This window comes from Oryctolagus cuniculus, chromosome 10, assembly GCF_051225735.1.
Source record: "Oryctolagus cuniculus isolate XC-2025 breed Fujian yellow rabbit chromosome 10, ASM5122573v1, whole genome shotgun sequence".
Taxonomy (NCBI): Eukaryota; Metazoa; Chordata; class Mammalia; order Lagomorpha; family Leporidae; genus Oryctolagus; species Oryctolagus cuniculus.
Genome location: NC_142876.1, coordinates 44,349,048 through 44,371,701, shown reverse-complemented (window position 1 = coordinate 44,371,701; position 22,654 = coordinate 44,349,048). Strand labels below are relative to the sequence as shown.

At 38.7% G+C, this 22,654-nt stretch overlaps 1 protein-coding gene across 1 annotated transcript in view; it reads right to left on the bottom strand.

Moving 5' to 3' along the window:
* Positions 1-22,654, bottom strand: part of CCDC178 (coiled-coil domain containing 178) — a 501,523-nt gene that overhangs the window by 411,834 nt on the left and 67,035 nt on the right. Inside the window, exons 5-6 of the mRNA XM_089305201.1 lie at positions 19,484-19,623; positions 1,906-1,928 (exon numbers count right to left, since the gene is read on the bottom strand). Of these exons, the coding sequence (XP_089161327.1) occupies positions 1,906-1,928; positions 19,484-19,623 (163 nt within the window). The remainder of the gene's footprint in view (positions 1-1,905; positions 1,929-19,483; positions 19,624-22,654) is intronic.

Here is a 22,654-nt window from a genome sequence, read left to right as displayed (position 1 = left end):
CCCATGGGAGACCAGGAAAAGCACCTGGCTCCTGGCTCCTGCCATCGGATCAGCGCGGTGCGCTGGCTGCAGCGCGCCAGCCGCGTCGGCCATTGGAGGGTGAACCAACGGCAAAGGAAGACCTTTCTCTCTCTCTCTCTGTCCACTCTGCCTGTCAAAAAAAACTTTTTTTCAGTTTTTAAAATTTTTTTAAATCAAGATTTTGGTTAATGTTTTTGACTTCTCTCTCTATTGCTATTCTGTGTGTGTTGAAACATCATTCTCCTGGTTTATTTACTTCTTTTTTTCAGAATTTCCCTTGTCTTTCTGAGAATATTTAAAACAGCTGGTTTAAAGACTGACTTTTGTAAGTCCACATTTCAGACTTCCTCAGAAAGTTTTTATTGTTGCTTTTTCTTACTATGAGTGGGACTAATTTTAGTGCTTTTTAGATTTATTTATTTATTTGAAAAGCAGAGTTACAGAGAGGCAGAGGCAGAGGCAGAGAGAAAGAGGTCTTCCATCTGCTGGTTCCCTCCCCAGATGGCCTCAACAGCCAGAGATATGCCAATCTGAAGCCAGGTGCCTTGAGCTTCTTCCAGGTCTCCCATGTGGGATCAGGGGCTCTAGGACTTGGACCATCTTCTACTGCTTTCCCAGGCCATAGCAGAGAGCTGGATAGGAAGTGGGAGAGCTGGGAATCAAACTGGTGTCCATGTGGGTGCTGGCACTGTGGGCAGTTGCTTCACCTGCTACTCCCAGTCCTTTATTCTTAATATGTCTAATAATTTTTGAGAAAACTAGGTGTGTTTTATACATTCACGTAAAGAGCGTTTCTTGCCCCTCTTTGTTGTGAGTTGTTTTTTGTTTAGTGACTCTTCTGAACACATTCTGTAATCTGTATATTCTCCATCATTTTTGGACATTGAAATCATTTTCCTTAGCATACGGGGGAGCCAGTGTTTTCTCTGAGTTAATATCACTGTCTGCACCCAAAAGAAAGGAAAAAAAACAAAAGTTCTCTGAATCTTAGCAGATTGGCTCTGTCTTGGATCATTCCTTCAATGATTATCCAGGCTGTTTATGACCATTCCTCTGCCTTGAGTTCTTGCCTGTGCAGATCCTAGCTGTCAACCAGAAGTACAAGACACAGGTCTTCTCAGGTGTTTTCAGGGCACATGGCTGGGCCTCATCACGCCTGTATTCTTCTGGAGTCTCCAGTACATTCAGAGCACTGAAAAACTCTATTCCTTCATTCTCTTTTCCCAACATTTTTTTCTGCACATTTTAGTCCCTCTACTGCTTGTCCTGGTTATATCCATTGCTCCAGATAACTGTGGCAAGTGTACAGCTTTCAATGCTGCACCACACACTGCCCGGAAGTTTCCTAAGCTCTGTGATTCTCTCAAGGGAAACACACACAGCCCTTCTTGCTGGTCCTTCAGGGTGCAGTCAAACAGGTCAAAATATTCAAACCAATTCTTTGTGTTTGCTGCTCCTAACAATGTGCACCCTAAGTGAAGTATGCTCTCTTCCAGGCTACCATCAATCTGGAGGTTGGGGGATAGAGAGGAGACAATTTAAAATGCTATGGCGCTTTCTTAAAGCAGTACAGCAACATCAGTGTTTATTACATTTTTCCCTTAGTTGCTCTAAATTTACTTGGTTATAACTGGTTTTTTTTTTTTTTTTTTAGGTTTAGATTTGTTTTATAGAGGGAACTGTTTTATATAAATGGAGCCTTGGAGAGCCCTATCCCACCATTTTCAGTGATGTCTTGATGCTTATTTTTTTAAATATATACTTAAATATTTAATATAAAGAATCTTGCTTTAATTTCCTATTCCTTTTGAAGTAACATTGGTCTACAGCAGATTATCAAAAATTTAACAAAAGGAACAATAAAGAAGCAGGAAAGGTTCTTACCATTCTTCAAAGGAAGTTTCAAACTGTCAAAATAAAAAAAAATCAATGAAAATCCAATTTTAAACATCTCCAAAAACAGTTGGTGAACTTTACCTAAACTTGAACACACTGATAAAATTGTCAATTCTCTACTTCACATCCACTATCATATTTTTGTCAAGCTTTACTCTCTGTTACTTCTTGAACAGGTATACGTGTCTCCTATCCTTTCATTATTACTCCCACCAAATGGTTTTCTCCTTTCTTACGTTTCCAAATCTTACCCTTTTATCAAGCACTTGTTCAAATTCCCCCTAAACTCAAAAGACTTTAAAAACAACCATAAACTCATGAAATCTATTGAAAACTAATGGACTAGCAAAGAATGGTAAACACTGCACAAAAGTTTAAGTTTATGCCACTGCTGGGCCACAAATTCCTTGGAAAAAGCCAGATTCTACAGATATATCCTAATAATATATTGGTCTGGAACAGGAATAAATTACCAAAAACACAAATGATTATATATTAGCAGATGATTAAGGATTTTATAGATTATCCTCCATGCAATATGTTATATTTAGCACACATGATTACTTTTCTTCAGTTTCCAAAGACTACCAAAACCTGGAGATATATGCAAACTTTACACATGTGCACACAAAATCATGGAAAACATAAAATAATAAAATTATTGGAACATTCATTTTAGAAAATTTTTCAGAAGCAGGAAGTGATTAGATTGACTGATAAGGAAAAAAGAACAAAAATTTGGAACTCAAAACAGACAAATGGAAACCACTTCGGGATAGGTAAAAGGCTTCTCTATAAATTAGTGAGGAATTCCCAGCAGAGAGAATAAGCATTGGCCAGCCAGTCTTACTGCTTTCCATTCCCAGAATCCTGAATATGGCTGAAAATTGTTCCCTAGATTACTGTAATGTAAATTTAAAATATGTTATCTCAAAAACTGAGAGTGAGCAAGAGAGAGAGAGAGAGCCAGCCAGAGCGAAAGGGAGAAGGAAGAAGGGTGGCAGTCCAGAAGGAGAGAGAAAAAGGGAGCGAGGAAGGGAATATCATCATGTGCTTAGAATGGTATCTACAAATCACATTGAATCTGTTGAAAACTAATTAAAAATAAAACTTAAAGAAAAGAAAACAGCTCTTCTAACCATATTGGTGTTCCATTTAAGATGGAAAGGCTGTTCAAGCTGGGAAATTATGCTTCTAGAGAGAAAAATATAGTAAAACCTAGGTAACTAGTAGAATCTCATAATAGACACAATGAGGTGGATCCAAAGACAGATTCATCCAGGACTGAGATATTTTAAAGTGGTACAAAATCAAATGTAAACTTGTTTAGGCAGAAGTAGAGGCCCATCTCTTTCTTACCTGAACATATTACCTTCCACTTAGAGAGTCCCTATGAACGTCCCTAGTTATTAGATACAAGCCTTTGCTGTAAGCAGACTCGGAGAGATACAAGAAACAAACAAACAAACTTTGCTAACAACGAGTGATTAGTCAGTTCCATCACTTACAAAGTACAGCAAAGAATGCAAAAAATGTGAGGAAATAGTATAGCCTGAAAAATAAGAACATTTACTTTGGATATAACAAAACCTGGAAAGGCTGAAAGGGAATATAATAATAATTTGAAGGCATATGTCTTTTGCCACCATATTAACAGGCAGAAAAATGAGATTTGATTTACGAATTCCATTATCTAAACATGAGATAGTTTAAAGCAATTAAGGTATCCATAAGTTATGCTTCAACTGAACAGCAAACCAGGAAACAGCCTACCTATGAGAATTTACTATAAAATTAACATTCCAAATCAATGGAGATGGACAACTCAAAGAGCAGTTGTGAGATGATCTGAATAATCATTTGGAAGAAACAAAGTACTGTTTGTACATCATGCCATAAACAAATGAGACTGAAGAGATTTAAAGTTGTAAATGTGATATCTAAAAACTTTTAGAATAATAAAGTATTTTAATAATCTTAGTATCAGTGAAATATTTTTGAACAATACAAAAATAATAGAACTTTTAAGATAACAGACTTGGTTACATACAAATTACTGTATGAAAAATAACTATTAATAAGGTAAATAACTAGTATAATCAATAGAAATTTCTGGTTAGCATAGAAGTGAAGAAATTGCTATCAATGTTTCCATAAATGTCAGAAACAAGATAAAAATTGGAAAATATATGAACTACAATTAACGGAAAAGTAAATTCAGAAAGCCAGATAGCATAAGAAAAGAAACTATATATACTAAATGATTTGTGTATTTGAACATATATATGGACATAGGGGTATATATGTGTATGTATACATATATATCACACACAATTATATATACATAGATTATGTGTGTGTGTGAACCAGTATTTTAACATTACAGTTTTAAGCAATTTGCTCATCTTCCCCAATACCTCCTTCTTGATCTCCTCTAAACAGGGTTTAGTGTTCGCTATTTTGCTGGAATGTTCTAATGTTAATAATAGAATAAATAGGATGGAATTAAAAATAAAAGTTCTGAAAGAAACTAAATCTATCTTCATAATAAAAATGTTGAATGCTATTCTGTTTGTAATCCCAATGAGTATTTTCAAAACAATGTAATAAACTTATTCTAAAACTTAGGAAAGTACAATGGATCCATAAAACACAAGGCATTTGAAAAAAGGAATAAAGAATGAACCGGCTTATCAGATATAGAAACATGATATGACATACACAATGTAGTAAAATGACATATTGAAATATGGAAATAAAATTGAATAGTGGGATAAAGGTGCCAAAAGTAAATAAAATCATATATGAAAACTTGTATATGATACATATTTATAGCTGATTTCTAAAGAAAATGACTGGATTTGAAATAAAATTTATGTTGAGAAAAATCATTTTCCATATTAAAAAATAAATTTACTTATTAAATTCCAAAAAATTGCAATTGTTAAGTAATTAAATTTTAAATATAAATTTCTAAAATTGAGAAAGTACAAAGAAAAAATATTATGTCCTTGCAGTATGAGAAGATGGCTTACCCAAGACACAAAATACTTTCAAAATAAGGGGAAAAATGATGGCTGGCGCTGTGGCACAGCAGTTTAACACCCTGTCCTGAAGCACTGACATCCCATATGGGTGCCAGTTCTAGTCCTGGCTGCTCCTCTTCTGATCCAGCTCTCTGTTATGGCCTGGGAAAGCAGTAAAAGATGGCCCAAGTCCTTTGGCCCTGCTCCCGCATGGGAGACCCGGAAGAAGCTCCTGGCTTCAGATCGGCCCAGCTCAAGCCATTGTGGCCAATTGGGAGTGAACCATCAGATGGAAGACCTCTCTCTCTCTCTCTCTCTCCCTTCTTCCCTCTCTCCCTCTCTCTGCCTCTCTTCTCTATGTGTAACTCTGACTTTCAAATAAATAAATAAATCTTAAAAAAGGGGGGGGGACTTAAATTAGTCCACTCAATGAAGAACATTTTAGTAACATATTCAATCCCATCAAGGTGGCATGTACCAATGCCATCTCACTAGTCCCAGTGATCAGTTTCAGTTTACAAGTGATCATATGATAGGATTAAGAGTCAAAGGGATCACGTAAACAAGACTAGTGTCTGCTAACACTAACTGAAGAGAATGATCCAACACGGGAAGCAGGATACACAGTAGACTCATAGAATGGCAGATGTCCTAAACAGCACTCTGGTCTCAGAATCAGCCCTTAAGGCATTTGGATCTGGCTGAAGAGCCTATGAGAGTATTTTAGGCATGGAAAGCTAAGTCACTCTGGGGAAAAAAAAAAAAAAAAAAAAAAAAAAACTAAATGAAAGATCTCTGTGAGATCCCAGTGGAAAGAACAGGCCATCAAAGAAGGAGGTACCTTTCTCTGAAGGGAGGAGAGAACTTCCACTTTGACTGTGACCTTGTCTAAATAACACTGGAGTTGGCTAACTCAAAAGGCTTTCATAGCCTTGGCAACTCATGACAAGAGTCTAGGGTGATGGATGGCACCACAGCTCACTAGGTTAATCCTCCGCCTGCAGCACTGGCACCCTGGGGTTATAGTCCCAGTTGGGGCACTGGATTCTGTCCCAGTTGCCCCTCTTCCAGTCCAGCTCTCTGCTGTGGCCTGGGAAGGCAGTGGTGGATGGCCTAAGTCCTTGGGCCCTGCACCCACATGGGAGACCAGGAAGAAGCACCCGGCTTCTGGCTTCGGATTGGCGCAGCATGCCAGCTGCAATGCACCAGCCATAGCGGCCACTTGGGGGGTGAACCAATGGAAAAAGGAAGACCTTTCTCTCTGTCTCTCTCTCTCTCTCTCTCTCTCTCTCTCTCACTCTCTAACTCTGCCTGTCAAAATAAATAAATAAATTAATTAATTAAGAAAAAAGAGTCTAAGGTGATTACTGATGCCATAAATAAGAGTGTTGTTAAGTAAACAACAGGAGTCACTGTGCATTTACTCTCCATGTAGGATCTCTGTCTTTAATGTGTTGTACAATGTGAATTAATGCTAGAACTAGTACTGAAACAGTACTTTACACTTTGTGTTTCTGTGTGGGTGCAAACTGTTGAAATCTTTACTCAATATATACTAAATTGATCTTCTGTATATAAAGATAATTGAAAATGAATCTTGATGTGAATGGAATGGGAGAGGGAGAAGATGGGAGGGTTGCGGGTGGAAGGGAAGTTACGGGGGGGGGGGAAAAGCAACTGTAATCCAAAAGCTGTACTTTGGAAATTTATATTTATTAAATAAAAGTTACAAAAAATAAAAAGACAAATCACAAACTGAAATATTTTAAACAAATATACTTGCTAATGGAACTTAATTATTCCCACAAATGAATACGAAAGTAGAAGTAAACCCAGATGATAATCAGCAAATGATAAACAGGCCTTCACAGAAAAGAGAATATTCAGTGAGCATGTTACTAGATTTTCATCTAATTAATAATCAGGAAATTGTTAGCCTTTGATGTTAGAAAATGGTAATTCAGAATCCTGCATAATATACAAGTTGACATCAGGCTGAATTATATGACAGTTCTAAGAACCTGTTTGAAGCTGACAATGAATGTGACATAATTATATAAAATTTAAATGCTCTCCACAATTCAGTCAGGCTTAATTAATATTCTCAGTTTGGTCCTCTTTATATGCAACAGAAAATGATGTATTTTATAAATATAAAAATCAGTTACTCAAATTTTCAGAAATAGAGTTGCATATTGTATGAGAATACATGTTGGGGTGGTACATTAAAACACAACTCTAGCTTTGTAAATAAAAGTAATGTAACATAAGAAATGAGAAAATTATTTTAATCAGTCTTTCATGTGATGTGGGAGGCAAATTTCAGAAACAGTATTCAAATCATATTTATTTGGGATATTTAAATGGCTCATCCTGAAATGCCTACAATACCAGAGAAGAATTTGAAGTTTCATATTCATAATTGCCTACTTGAAATACTTGGACAAGTTTTAGAAATGTCTCAAAATCATGTTAAACAGTTATTTCATATAAAAATCTTGATGAAAATTAAGCTTAGAATTTCACTATGGTCACAATTTTTTTTTGTATTTGCAAGCTTTACTTACTATATCTAATAGACTCAGTTATATCCAGCTTACCACAAAATCCCTGGACTTCCTGTTTCTGTCTTTTTCAGAAGAGCAAAGAGAAATACAGGTAGGGGAGGAGTAAAAATGTTAAGTGGTATACAGTTTAAAAATTATCACATTATAGGGGAAATGAAACACTTCAATTACTTAGAGCTCTAAACCACACTGCCGACAGTCTCCTGCTGGATACATATAAGACTCTCATTGAACTTGTTTCCCTAACTTTACATTTTTATTGGAAAACATTGCCAAATATTTAAAATATTTAAATGCTACTTTGGAGACAAAGAAAGTATTCACAAAATCTTCTATTTTTGCACTCTAAAAAATAAGAAAAAAATTAACTTCATGTTAAGAATTTCTTTTTGTATACTAAATCATTAGTTGATATGCTGTGTTAACAGTGGATAATATTTCCCAAAAGAATACTCATACCCTTGAATTTCCCCTCAATGTAGCTATATAAAATGTATGTAATGTATGCTATATAAAAATCCAAGTCATTTTGAAAATATAAGCAATGTTTATCAAACAACATGTAAAATCTAAAAATTTTTAAGAACAAGCATAACATTCTCATGCTTAAATATTTAATCCCAAGCCAAATTTGACATAATTTAAGAAATTATTGCTGAATGTATTCATTCCAAAATATTTATTTCATGTATATAATTTCCCAAGTTCTAACATGCATTATGACTAGTGGTCAATTATATAGACCCTAACTTCTAAGATCATACAACCTTGTATGAGAGAGAGATGCATGAACAATCACAATGCAAGGTATTAATTGTCACAGCACTGGTCAGTAAAATGACACATGAAATTTTAAGGAAGGACAGTTATACTAAGTTTAGGAGGACAAATAGGTTGTATGGGAAGAAGTGAGGATTAAGCAGGGGTAACAAAGAAATTGAATGAATTAATGCCAAGAGATAAACTAAAGCTCAGTGTATGAGGGGACATTAAAAGTATTATTTTATAAGGAGAGGTGTTTTGCTTCTAATTCCATTCCAAGAAGCCTGGGCAAGAAAGTTTGAGAGGGGCGTTTTGAGCAGATTACTGGTAATAATACCTTGAGGAGGAGAAGGTATATGACCTGTTTTGTGAAGAATGGGTGTGAGTAGAAGACACTTAGGAAGAATCAGGGGAAAGGCTTGTTACTATCATCCAGGGAAGAATGAAAGTGCCCTGAAGGAACTTAATTCGATGTGAGAAGCCAGAATTTTCAGCTTTGAGGTACATTCCAGAGGTGAAATCAAAGCAAATAAGTAATAAGGACATGGAGCAAGATGGTAGCTGAGTACCATGCTACACCAACCTACAAAGCACCAAATCACCTTCAGGAGAGCTCAGGAAGCAGGGTACGAGACTGCAATGCCTGGCTTTGGCATAAGAAAACATGCATTAAAGAAGGCAGATTCTCATCAAATCTAATCACAGAGACAGATGGGTCCCATTTGAGGAAGGGAGAGGGAATTCAGCTCAGATCGTACTCTTGAAACTTAGTACCTGGTTGACTACAATGAAACCCAGCACTGGATAGAAACCAACAGCCACTACTCCCAGGTCAGTGGTGCCAGGCACAGAATCTCCATGGAACAATCGGAATGGTAAAACCACGCAGCAACTGCTGCTGGCTGGTAGAGAAGCCATCTTCTCAGAGTGAGGTGAAAAGAACCTACAGCAACCCACGCCACTGGTGACACTGCCTGAGTAAGTCTGGCCTGAAGCACTAGCATGAAAATTAAGCACTAGCAGGGTGCCCATGAGACTCCATAAAAGGAAAACACATTTCTTTCTTCCCCTGCTCACACCAAGGCACCTGGCAACCAGCAAGGAGGGAGTTCCATAGCAATAAGGCAGAGTGAAGGCTGCTGTAGCCCATGTGCACCTGAACGATTTTATCACATAAATCCACGGTCCCCACGCACTTTGAGTCAGGCCTGGAGGATTCATGGTGGGGGGCTGGGCAGCCACTTCGATCCATGAAGTGAGGGCATGTTGCTCCCCTCTCCTCACTCTGTCAAGGGACTGGACTCAGCTTGCCAAAGCGGATCACCAACTGATCTCTTCTGAGCAGGCAGCTGGCTCCAGGAAAAGGGTGGCTCTCTCCATGAATGGGGAGCCTCATGGGGCAGAGTTGGATCCCCTGCTCCCTGTGAATGCGCGAGCCCTCTGATTCGTGATAGGGCAATGAGGTGTGGCTTGGCTGTGGGAAATCACTGGATCTGCCTTCAGATGTTGAGAGTTCTCTGAATGCTGGGGTGGGTTACTGCTGAGGGCTCCCCGCTCACGCTGAGGAGCACACAAATCCTTTCTACGGTTTATGTGCCAGAGTGTGTGGGGTGAGCAGCCACCGTGGGTTCACCATGAGCAGTTGGTACTGGGCAAAGAAGCTGAGGCTGTGAACATGCCATCCAGTGTAATCACAACCTGCACCCTGCTGACAATAGAGGAGACCTATCACACCCAATTTGGGTGTCACTCTGGACTGTTTCCCCATGTTTAAGCACTGGCCAAAGCTCCCTGGTCCCAAGCAGCACACACCTCTGAATATTCACTGAAGGAACACTCTACTAAGCCACAGAGGGTTTCAGTGACAAAATCCCTCAGAAGAGAAAACAAGTGTTTCCACAGATGCCTAAAAATAAATGTAGAAAAGCAGGAAACATGAACAACGAAGACAATATGACTCCCCAAAAGGAACACAACAAAACTTCAACATTGGAGCTGGCAATTTTGCAGGCTAATAGTAGGTTAGGCCTCTGCCTGTGGTGCCAGCATCCCATATGGGTGCTGGTTCATGTCCTGGCTGCTCCTCTTCCAATCTAGCTCTCTGCTTATAGCCTGGGAAAGCAGCGTATTATGGCCCCAAGTGCTTGGGCTCCTGCACCTACTTGGGAGACCCAGAAGAAGTTCCTGGCACTCAGCTTCAGACTTGTCTAGCTCCTGACGTTGTGGCCATTTGGGAAGTGAACCAGTGGATGGAAGACCTTTGTCTCTGTCTCTCCCTCTCTCTATGTCTCTACCTTTCAAATAAGTAGATAAAATATTCTTTAAAAAGAACTTCAATATTAGAATGTGAAGACAAAGAGATTGATGAAACCCCTGAAAAGGATTTCAAAAGAATGGTCATCAGATCACTCAAAAACCCAGAGAGGTAAATATATGAGTTAAAGAAAGTCACACATGACACGGATGAGAAATTATGCCAGGACATTGACATTCCAGAAAAATCATACTGAAACGTTAATAATGAAGAATTACACATGTCAAATTTAAAAATACAAGGTGGAAAGCCTTCACAACAGATTTGGTGATGCTAAAGAAAGAATATCCAAGATAGAAAGCAAATATTTAGAAATATATCAGACAAGAAAAAGAAAAGAAAGAAAGAAATGAGGAAACTGAAAATAGTGTTTGAGATTTATGTGATAAAAAACAAATGACCAAACATATATGTCTTAAGAGTTCCTGAAAGTATGGCAAGAAAGAATGGATTAGAACACCTATTTAGTGAAATAATAGCAGAAAACTTCCCCAATTCGGAGAATGATAAGGGCATCCAAGCACAGGAAGCACTTAGAATCCCTAACAGACATGACCAGGAAAGATCTCCACGATGACACAAATTTTCAACAGTGAAACAAAAAGAACAGATGCTAATATGCACAAGAGACATAGCAGATTATCTACAAAGACCTCAAATGAGACTGATAGCTGATTTCTAATCAGAAACCCTACAGGCTAAGAAATAATGGAGAGATATAGTCCAAGTCCTAAAGAAAAAAAGTCAACCCATAATACTATGCCCAGTGAAGCCCTCATTTAAAAACGAATATGAAATAAAGAGCTTCTAAAACAAACAGAAATTGAAAGAATTTATCACCACTCATCCAGCCTTACAAATGATATTTAAGGATGTGCTACCCACAGAAACTGAGAAAGATAATTAGCAATAAAATATGGAAAAATGGCAGAATAAAGTCATTAATTATCAATAATGATGTTGAATGTAAAATGTCTAAAGTGTCCAATTAAAAGACACAGACTGGCTGAATGGATTAAAAAAAGCAAGACCCATCTATTTGTTGTGTATAAGAAACACACTTCACCAACAAGGACACATGCAGACTGAAAGTGAAAGGACAGAAAAAGATATTGCATGCTAATGGAAAGCAAAGAGGAGGAGTAGCAATCATAATATCGGAGAAAATAGAGATTAACACAAAAACTGTTAAAAGAGACAAAGAAGCCACCGCCGCGGCTCACTAGGCTAATCCTCCGCCTTGCGGTGCCGGCACACCGGGTTCTAGTCCCGGTCGGGTTGCCGGATTCTGTCCCGGTTGCCCCTCTTCCAGGCCAGCTCTCTGCTGTGGCCAGGGAGTGCAGTGGAGGATGGCCCAAGTGCTTGGGCCCTGCACCCGCATGGGAGACCAGGAGGAAGCACCTGGCTCCTGCCATCGGATCAGCGCGGTGTGCCGGCCGCAGCGTGCCGACCGCGGCAGCCATTGGAGGGTGAACCAACGGCAAAAGGAAGACCTTGTCTCTCTCTCTCTCACTGTCCACTCTGCCTGTCAAAAAAAAAAGAGAGAGAGAGAGACAAAGAAGGGCATTATGTAATGATTAAGGGATAATTCCACGGGAAGATGTGACTATAATAACTAAAAATGCACCCAATGATAGTGCACCGGGCTGTTTAAAACAACTGTTAATGGATCTGAAGGGAGGCATAGACTCCAATAATTAGTAATGGTGGACTTCAACACCCCACTTTCATCAATGGGCAGATCAATTAGACAGAAAACAAAGAAACAACAGATCCAATCCAGACTATTACCCAAATGAACATAATTGATATCTACGGTGCATTTCATCCCAGAGCTGCAGAACGCATTCTTTTTGTCAGTGCATGGCACTTACTCTAGGATAGACCACATACTAGCCCATAAAGGAATTCTCAACAAGTTAAAAAAAAAAAAAAAACTGAAATCATATTATGTATCTTTTCTGACCACAATGCAATGAGTCTGGAAATAAACAACTTAAGAAACCCTAGAAAATATGCAAAGACATGGAGACTGAACAACATGCTCCTGAATGAGTACTATGCCATAGAAAAAAATTCCGGGGGAAAAAAAAACTCCTAAAAAGGAATTAATATGACAATACAACATATTAAAATATCCAAAGCAGTGTTGAGATGTGGGTTTACAGCAATTAGTGTCTATATCAGGAAATTGGAAAGGCATCAAATAAATGACTAACAGTGTATCTCAAGGATCTAAAAACAAGAACAAATCAAACTCAAAACAGCAGGAGAAATAAATAAAATAGTTACAAAAGTTCAATGGTGGCTGGCGCTGCAGCTCACTTGGCTAATCCTCCACCTGCGGCTCTGGCATCCCGGGGTTCTAGTCCCGGTTGGGGCACTGGATTCTGTCCCAGTTGCTCCACTTCCAGTCCAGCTCTCTGCTGTGGCCCGGGAGGGCAGAGGAGGATGGTCCAAGTGTTTGGGTCCCTGCACCCACATGGGAGAACAGGAGGAAGCACCTGGCTCCTGGCTTCGGATTGGCGCAGCGCACCGGCCATAGCGGCCATTTGTGGGGTGAATCAACGGAAGGAAGACCTTTCTCTCTGTCTCTCTCTCACTGTCTAACTCTGCCTGTCAAAAAAAAAAAAAAAAGATCAGTGAAATGAAGAGCTGGGGGGCTGGCTCTGTGGCGTAGTGGGCCAGCATCCCATAAGAGTGCCAGTTCAAATCCTGGATGTTCCACTTCCAAGCCATCTCTTTGCTATGGCCTGAGAAAGCAGTAGAAGATGGCCTAAGTCCTTGGGCCCCTGTACCCGTGTAGAAGACCTGGAAGAAGCTCCTGGCTCCTGACTCTTGATCAGTGCAGCTCAGCAGTTGTGGCCAATTGGGAAATGAACCAGCAGATGGAAGACCTCTCTCTCTCTCTCTCTCTCTCTCTCTGTGTAACTCTGGCCTTCAAATAAATAAATAAATCCTTAAAAAAAGAGCTGGGTTTTGAAAGGATAAAGCACACAAAATCCATATACCTTTGGCCCAACTAATAAAAAACAAGAGAGAAAACATTCAAATTAATAAAATCAGAGATAAAAAGGAGATGTTACAGTAAATACCACAGAAATAAAAAGAATCATCAGGAATTACTGCAAACAGCTATATGACAACACATTACAAAATCTGGAAGAAATGGGTAGATTTCTGGACACATACAATTTACCAAAATTGAGTCATGAGGACATAGAAAATCTAAATAGACAAATAATGAAGACTGAGATTAAATCAATAACAAAGACCATCCCAAAATGCACAAGTCCAGGACTGGATGGCTTCACTGCTGAGTTCTACCAGACTTTTAAAGAACGAATCCCAATCCTTCTTAAACTAGTTGAAGCAACCATACAACCACCTAATCTTTGACAAACAAGCTAAAATCACACCTTGGAGAAATGATAGCCTCTTCAACAAGTGGCAGTTGGGAAAATTGGACCTCTGCATGCAGAAATATGAAATAAGAGCCTTACTTTACATCCTATACAAAAACCAAATCACAGTGGATCAGGGATCTAAATCTAAGACCTAAAACCATCAAATGATTAGAGGAAAACATAAGAGAAACACAGCAAAATATTGGCATAGGCAAGGAGTTCTTGGATAAGAGCCTAGAAGCACAAGTCATAAAGGCAAAAATAGACAAATGGAATTACATCAAGCCCTGAATCTTCTGCACAGCAAAGGAAACTTTCAACAAAGTAAAGAGGTAATCAACAGAATGGGAGAAAATACTTGCAAATTATACATCTGATAAAGGATTAATATCTAGGATATATAAGGAACTCAAGAAACTCAACACCACAAACAATCCAGTTAGGAAATGGTCTAAGGATATGAACAGGCATTGTTCAAAGAATGAAGTACAAATGTGGCTAGCACAGTGGTGTAGCACATAAAAATGCCACCTGCAAGGCCAGCATTCCATATGGGTGCCAGTTCAAGTTCCAGATACTCTACTTCTGATCCAGCTCCCTGCTAATGGCCTGGGAAAATCAGGAGAAGATGGCCCAAGAACTTTGGCATCTGCTACCCATGTGGGACACCTGCAAGAAGCTCCTAGCTCCTGGTTTCAGCTTGGCCTGGCGCTGACCATTGTGGTCATCTGGGAAGTGTACCAGTGAATAGAAGATCTCTTTCTCTCTCTCCCTCACTGTCTAATTATGCCTCTCAGATAAAATACACACATCTTTAAAAATGCAAATGTACAACAGACACATGAAAAGATGTTCAGGATCACTAGCCTTCAGGAAAATGAAAATAAAGACCACAATGAGATTTCACCTCACCCCAGTTAGAATTCTTATCATCCAAAAATTTAAAAATACCAAATGCTGATGAATATATGGGGGAAAAGGTACCCTAATAGGCTGTTGGTGGGAATGTAAACTAGTATAACTATTGTGAAAGACAGTATGGAGATTACTCAGAAATCTTAAAATAGATCTATGTATGAGCCAGTCATTCCACCCCTGGGAATTTACACAAGAATATAAGATCAGCACATGAAGGGGTGATCTGTACCCCCACATCTATAAAAGCTCAACTCCCAATAGCTGATGATACAAAATCAACCCAGATGTCATCAACTGATGACTGGATAAAGAAATTGTGATATAATTTCAGTTCACAATTGATCATAATGAAAGGACTAAGAGTCAAAGGGAGCACATAAACAAGTCTAGTACCTGCTAACACTAACCGATGGAATAAATAAAGGGGAGAGTGATCCAACATGGGAAGTGAGATACTCAGCAGACTCATAGAATGGCAGATGTCCTAAATAGCACTCTGGCCTCAGAATCAGCCCTAAAGGCATTCGGATCTGGCTGAAAAGCCCATGAGAGTATTTCAGGCATGGAAAGCCAAGACACTCTGGCAAAAGATCTCTGTGAGTGAGATCCCAGTGGAAAGAACAGGTCTTCAAAGAAGGAGGTACCTTTCTCTGAAGGGAGGAGAGAACCTCCACTTTGACTATGACCTTGTCTAAACAAGATAAGAATCGGAGAACTCAGAGGGCTTCCATAGCCTTGGAAACTCATGACTGGAGCATAGGGAGATTACTGATGCCATAGACAGGAGTGTCAATTGGTAAAGTCAACAACAGGAGTCACTGTGCACTTACTCCTCATGTAGGATCTCTGTCCTTAATGTGCTGTACATTGAGACTTAATGCTATAACGAGTACTCAAACAATATATTTCACTTTGTGTTTCTATGGGGGTGCAAACTGTTGAAATCTTTACTTAATGCATACTAAACTGATCTTCTGTAAAAAAAAAAAAAAGAAAAAAAGAAATTATCAATTCCCAACTTGACTCTCACTGGGATTAAACATGACAATAGGTCTGCTCTGATTTCATCATCATTTAAAAAAAATCATCTATTATTTTTCACTTTATGTTTCTGTGTGAGAGCAAACTGTTGAAATCCTTACTTAATGTATACTAAGCTGATCTTCTGTATATTAAGATAATCGAAAATGAATCTTGATGTGAATGGAAGGGGAGAGGGAGTGGGAAAGGGGAGGGTAGTGGGTGGGAGGGACGGTATGGGGGGGAAGCCATTGTAATCCATAAGTTGTACTTTGGAAATTTATATTCATTAAATAAAAGTTAAAAAAAAAGAAAAAAAAAGAAATTGTGATATATATACACAATGGAATACTACTCAGCCATAAAAAGAAAGAAATTCTCTCTTTCATAACAAAATGGTTACAGTTGGATATCGTTTATACTTAGTGAAATAAGACAATCCCCAAAAATATATATCATTTATTTCCACTGCTAAGTAATCTTGTCACAATGAGAAAAATTAACACTTAGAAAATGAACTTTGCATAATATTAAGCAGGCAATAATGCTGAATTTATTTAAATTAGTATCTCCCCATCAATCAGATATTACCATAACCATTTAATAGTTTTATAAAGTCTTAAAAAAAGCAGTAAAATATGGTATCAGATCTTAAGAAATAATAAGGGGTTGTGGCGCTATGGCATAATGGGTTAAGCCGCCGCCTGCAGTGCCAGCTTCCCATATGAGCACTGGTTCGAATCTCAGCTGCTCCACTTCTGATCCAGGTCTCAGCTCTGGCCTGGGAAAGCCATGGAAGATGGCCCAAGTGCTTGGGCCCCTGAACCCATGTGGGAGAACTGGAAGAAGCTCCTGGCTCCTGGCTCCGATCGGCACAGTTCCAGCAGTTGCAGCCAATTGGGGAGTGAACCAGAGGATGGAAGACCTACCTCTCTCTCCCTCTCTCTCTGCCTCTGCCTCTCTGTAACTATGCCTTTCAAATAAAATAAATGAATCATAAAAAAGAAATAGTAGCGGGGCCAGCACTGTGCTTGTAGTGGGTTAGGCCTCTACCTGCATACCATATGGGTACCCGTTCAAGTTTCAGCTGCTTTTCTTCCAATCCAGCTCCCTGCTAATATGACTGGGACAGCAGCAGAGGATAGGCCAAGTTTTTGGACTCCTGAACATACATGGGATACCCAGAAGAATCTCCTGGCTTCTGGCTTCTGTCTATGTTCTGGCCCAACCCCTGGCCATACTGCTATTTGAGGAGTGAACTGGTGGATGGAAGCTCGCGCTCTCGCTCTCTCTCTCTCTCTCTCTCTCTTACTGTGCCTTCCAAATAAATAAAAATAAACCTTTAGAAAAAAGAAATTTTAAGTTATAATTAATCATTAAAATACCTATTATTTTCATCATTTTTAAAATGTATTTATTTATTTTGAAAATCAGTTACAGAAAGAGAGGTAGAGACAGAGAAAGACAGAGACAGAGAGGGAAAGAAGGAGAGAGAGAAAGAAGGAGAGAGAAGAGATCAATCTTCTACCTGCTGGTTCACTCCCCAGATGGCTGCAACAGGCATCTCTGAGCCAGGCCAAAGCCAGGACCCAGGAGCTTCATCCAGGGCTCCCATGTGGGTGGCAGGGGCCCAAACACTTGGGCTATTTGTTGCTGCCTTTTACAGGCCTTTTTTGAGGCCATCAGCAGAGAGCTGGATTAGAAGTGGAGCAGCCAGGGCTGGAACTATCACTCATATTATACATTGGTGGTAGCTTTGCCCATGATGCTACAACACCAGCACCTATTTTCATCATTTTATTTTTTTTATTTGACAGGCAGTTACAGGTAGTGAGAGAGAGAAACAGAGAGAAAGGTCTTCCCTCCATTGGTTCACTCCCCAAATGGACACTACGGCCAGTGCTGCACCGATCTGAAGCCAGGAGCCAGTCTCCCATGTGAGTGCAGGAGCCCAAACACTTGGGTCATCATCCACTGCCCTCCCTGGCCACAGCAGAGAGCTGGACTGGAAGAGGAGCAACCAGGACTAGAACCCAGCGCCCAAATGGGAAGCCAGCACTGCAGGTGGAGGATTAACCAAGTGAGCCATGGCACAGGCCCCCTATTTTCATCATTTTAAACTACATGATCAATGTTAATTCAAACACATATGAAGTGCACAGTAATATATTTCAGTAAATATTCATTCTCTTCTACTTCTCTAAGTCCCAGAACACCATCAATTCTTTCACCTGCAAGCATTTTCTTAAGGAACATCCTATTTGGAGAAATACAGAAACAATGTAGCTAATAAACAAGATAGAATCAAAGAAATAATATAGAAATAACATCAATACTAATTATATAATTATACTAATATATATTTCATGTGATGCACCTGTTCTAATAAATCATCACTGTCTCTCCATTCCAACCAAAGGTCAAAGCACATGTCGCTTTAAGGCTTTGGTATCTTCATAGATGCAGTCTTGAGCCTAACAAGGGAGATGAGGCCCTTGACCAAGAATTGCCAGTGGCCCATCAGAACATTCTCAAGCCAGATCAAATAACCATGATGACAGAAAAGGAAAAATCACAGATCTCAGGCAAATGATCCCTGTGTTTTGACAGTGCAATGCTTCATTAGCTGATCATAAGTTTAATCTTAATGAAAGGCATGAGAATTTTTTTTTAAGTGATTCTGTGGACTGGTGTTGTGGTGTAGCAGATAAAGCCACCTCCTGTGACACCTGCATCCCATATGGGCAACAGTTTGAGTCCTAGCTGCACCACTTCTGATCCAGCTTCCTGCTATTGCACTTGAGGAAGCAGCAAAAGATCGCCCAAGTCCTTGGCCCCTGCACCCACAAGGGAGAACAAGATAAAACTCCTGGCTCCTGGCTTCAGGTTGGTCCAGCCCTGGCCATTGTGGCCATCCGGGGAGTGCACTAGTGGATGGAATCTATCTTCCTCTTTCACCGTCTCTATAATTCTGCCTTTCAAATAAATAAATATTTAAATCATTCTTAAGTCATTCTTTAGAAACAGTTGAAAAGTTACAGTGATTTCAAGATTCAACTTCCTTCAAAACTTAATAAAGGCAAAGTTTAACAGGTTAAAAAGAGAAAGAATGGATCATTACATTTGCTTTCAACAGACCTATTCAGTATTTCTTTAGAACCAAATAACTCATTGGAAAGGGCACACTCTCCTTTTATACACTGATTCACCTAATCATGTAATCAGTTTAGTGTCCCAAAAAAGGATATAAATACTGTTTAATTTACTAGTCAAGTTGGCTTATGGAAATTACTACTTAGCATGATTGCCTCTGGATAAAGAACAAACACATAGGGGAAAAAATCTATTTAATAAGGTCGTTTCACCCTTTTCGGGGGGAGGCTATCAGAAACATGTCTAGACTAGTAAATGACGCATCTAAGTGAAGATTCTAAGAAGTATTATGATCATCATGCTTGAATAATTTTCCATAATTCCCTGAGGTCTTTCAGTAACAGATCCTCATAGGCTCTATGAAACTTATTAAGTATTAGCATGTTAAATGTCACTTACCTGTTTTAAGTGTTTCTGTATTTTAGACTCCACATCTTCAATGTGTGAAATAATTTTGTTGACACATGGGGCTGGGATGTTAACTAAAGAACAGCTGTGACGTCGACATGGGTATCCAAAGTAAATGCCTTTATTTACCCCTAAAGGTACAGCATACAGAATGTGGAGTTAGTGCTTATACATACAGAATAGTCAACCTTGATGTTCAGGGTATGCACAGTATTTTTGGTTTCATAGGTGCTAATGCTTTTGAAGTTTCTTTAATAGATGGGCTGATAAATATGTCAAAAAATTATAGAATGAACCTTCAAAAATATCTGAACGTTAATAAACAACCATCTATTGTGACTTAATACTCAAAATGTAATAAATAAAAATGAACCTGAGAACACAAAATGAAACATCAAAGTTAAAAAAACTGGTTTAGTGTTCTATGCCATCATCAACAAAGAGACAACAGTTAATCCATTTGTTTTTAAACAGACCTTGAATCACTTTAAAAATTACATCCACATCTTTCAAACTAAATAATATCCAACTCCTCATGTATTGAAAAAGTTCATCCTTAAATCCAGCCTGAGTTTCTCTAGCTGAAAAAATAAATAAATAAAAGACGGTCTCCTTCATCCTCATAATAACCTCATTTTCTATCTTCCATTTCTGAAAATTGGAGTCTCATGAGAAGAGTGATTGATGTTCCCACTATAGCATTCAAGCTGTACTCATCATAAAATCCACTCAGTCCGATGTGCCTCAGTGATTCTAATCCTGGCATGTCCCAATTCGATGGAAGGTTGCAGAAGCACAGCAAAGTTGTCCATGAAACTCCACCAAAGTGCTTACTTGCAGTCTTTCTGACTCTAAGGTCTCTATCGGGCTGGATTATAGTTGCAATCACTGATCTTAAATGGGAGACAAACACGCTCACTGCCTCCACGAGAACAGTATGATGTCCTCATTTCAGTTGACCTTGGAAAAAAGTCATCTATTTTGTTTCAATGTCAACCCATAGAGATAGCAAGTATTTTAGATGCCTTCATTTGAATGACAGTCTTAAATGTATCCTTATAATAAACTTCTCAAAACACACAATTTCTGTGAGAATCGCTTATCTGTCTCATTTAGAAATAAAAATGCTCATTCCATCTCATGTATTTGAATGTGTGTGTGTATATATATATATATATATATATGTGAGTAACTAATATTTTTGACTTTAAAAATGTGTGTAAGACATGGGGCTAATCTAAGTACTTTTGATGCAACATTTAATCCTAACAACAATCTTATGAAATATATTATGTTGATTTCATAGATGAAGCGATCAAAGATTAGGAAAATTACATAATCTGTCCAAGTTCACAGAGATAGTAGGTGGGACAGCTGCAACTTCAACCACATCACCTTGGTTATCAAGTGTAAGCTACACTGTGAAGGCTGATTTTGTATTCTAAAAATATGACAACACAAAGAGAAACAGTCCTGAGAAAAGATTACAGTGCTTTTCAAAAGGTTCATCTATCCCTTGGTTTTGAATTTTAGATGTTTCTTTATAGTATTAATGCTGATAACCTAGTGTATTTTAGTTTGCTTTGACCATGCTCTGAGCACATATACTATACTTGCTATGAATAATTTTTTGTGTTATATGTCCCCTCTCCTCCTTAGCTCACACACAGATATACATTTTTATCTCTGTAAATGTCAAAAGTTCAAAAAACAAGCTGCCAAGAATCATATATTGATCTCCTCCTACCCAAATATCTTGATAAGAGTGTGATGGCCTTTCCTTTAGAAATAAAGAAGTTTTAACAGGCATTTCACTATCAGGCAGTTGCTTTTATACTGAAAACATTTGTTTTGCTTCATTAAATGCAGAGAAAACATGAATAGAAAGGGTAAATTTCCTATTTTTCTTGACTGCACCACTCATAACCATTTTGTAAATATCAATCAATTTCTCAAAGCATGCCTATGATTTAGGATTAAGGTTTTATATGTGATAAAATCAGGGAAATGAAATACTATGAAATTAAATTTTCACTGAAGCATATAAGATATATATGACATCATGAACAGATTAAGATACAACCAGAATTTAGGAGTTCTTATTACAGATTTTATTCCAGCCAACGTGCAGTATAAGTTACAGTTTTCCATTTGTTTTTAATTTTATCTAGTTTATGACATGACATGAAGGAGCTTCACAAAGTTCATGGAAAACACCTTTTATTATAAAAGCATGCAATGGATTTCAAATTTTTTAAATTAAAATAAACATCTTTTAATCAATTTTCATGATCTTTTCAAAGTACTCTTGTATAATCAAAATTTCATTTACACTAGTACACTTTTTTTTCTCTTGATTCATAACTACCTGTGTATCATCAGTTAAAAGTCCTGGGGCCGGCTCTATGGCATAGCGGGTAAACAGCTGCCTGCAGTGCCGGCATCCTATATGGGTGCCAGTTCAAGTCTCTGCTGCTCCACTTCCTATGCAGCTCTCTGCTATGGCCTGGGAAAGCAGTAAAAGATGGCTCAAGTCCTTGGGCCCTGCACCCACGTAGGAAGACCCAGAGGAAGCACCTGGCTCCTGGATTCAGATCGGCACAGCTCAAGCTATTGCGGCCAATTGGGGAGTGAACCAGCGGATGGAAGACCTCCCTCCCTCCCTCTCTCTCTCTGTCTCTCCTTCTCTCTCTATGTAAGTCTTTCAAATAAATAAATCTTTAAAAAAAAACTCTTCAGTCTTTAGACCTCAGATTTTTTTGCTTAATAAATGAATAGATTGGTCGGGTATTATTTAAGATCTTTTTCACCTAAAAATTCATGGTATAGGGACCAGTGTTGTGGCATAGCAGGTTATGCTGCCAACTGCATCCCATATGGATTACAGTTCACCTTCTGGCTGCTCAATTTTTAATCCAGCTTCCTGCTAATGTGCTTGGGAAGACAGCACATGATGATCTGGGCACTTGGGCCCCTACCATCCATGTGGGAGATCCACATGGAGTTTTAGACTCTTGGTTCCAACCTAACCCAGCCCCAGCCACTGTGGCCATTTGGAAAGTGAGCCAGAGGATGGAAGACTCTTTCTCTCCCTCTCCCTCTCCCTCTCCCTCTCTTTTGTCCTGCCTTTCAAATAAATAAAATAAATCTTCAAAAAATTTT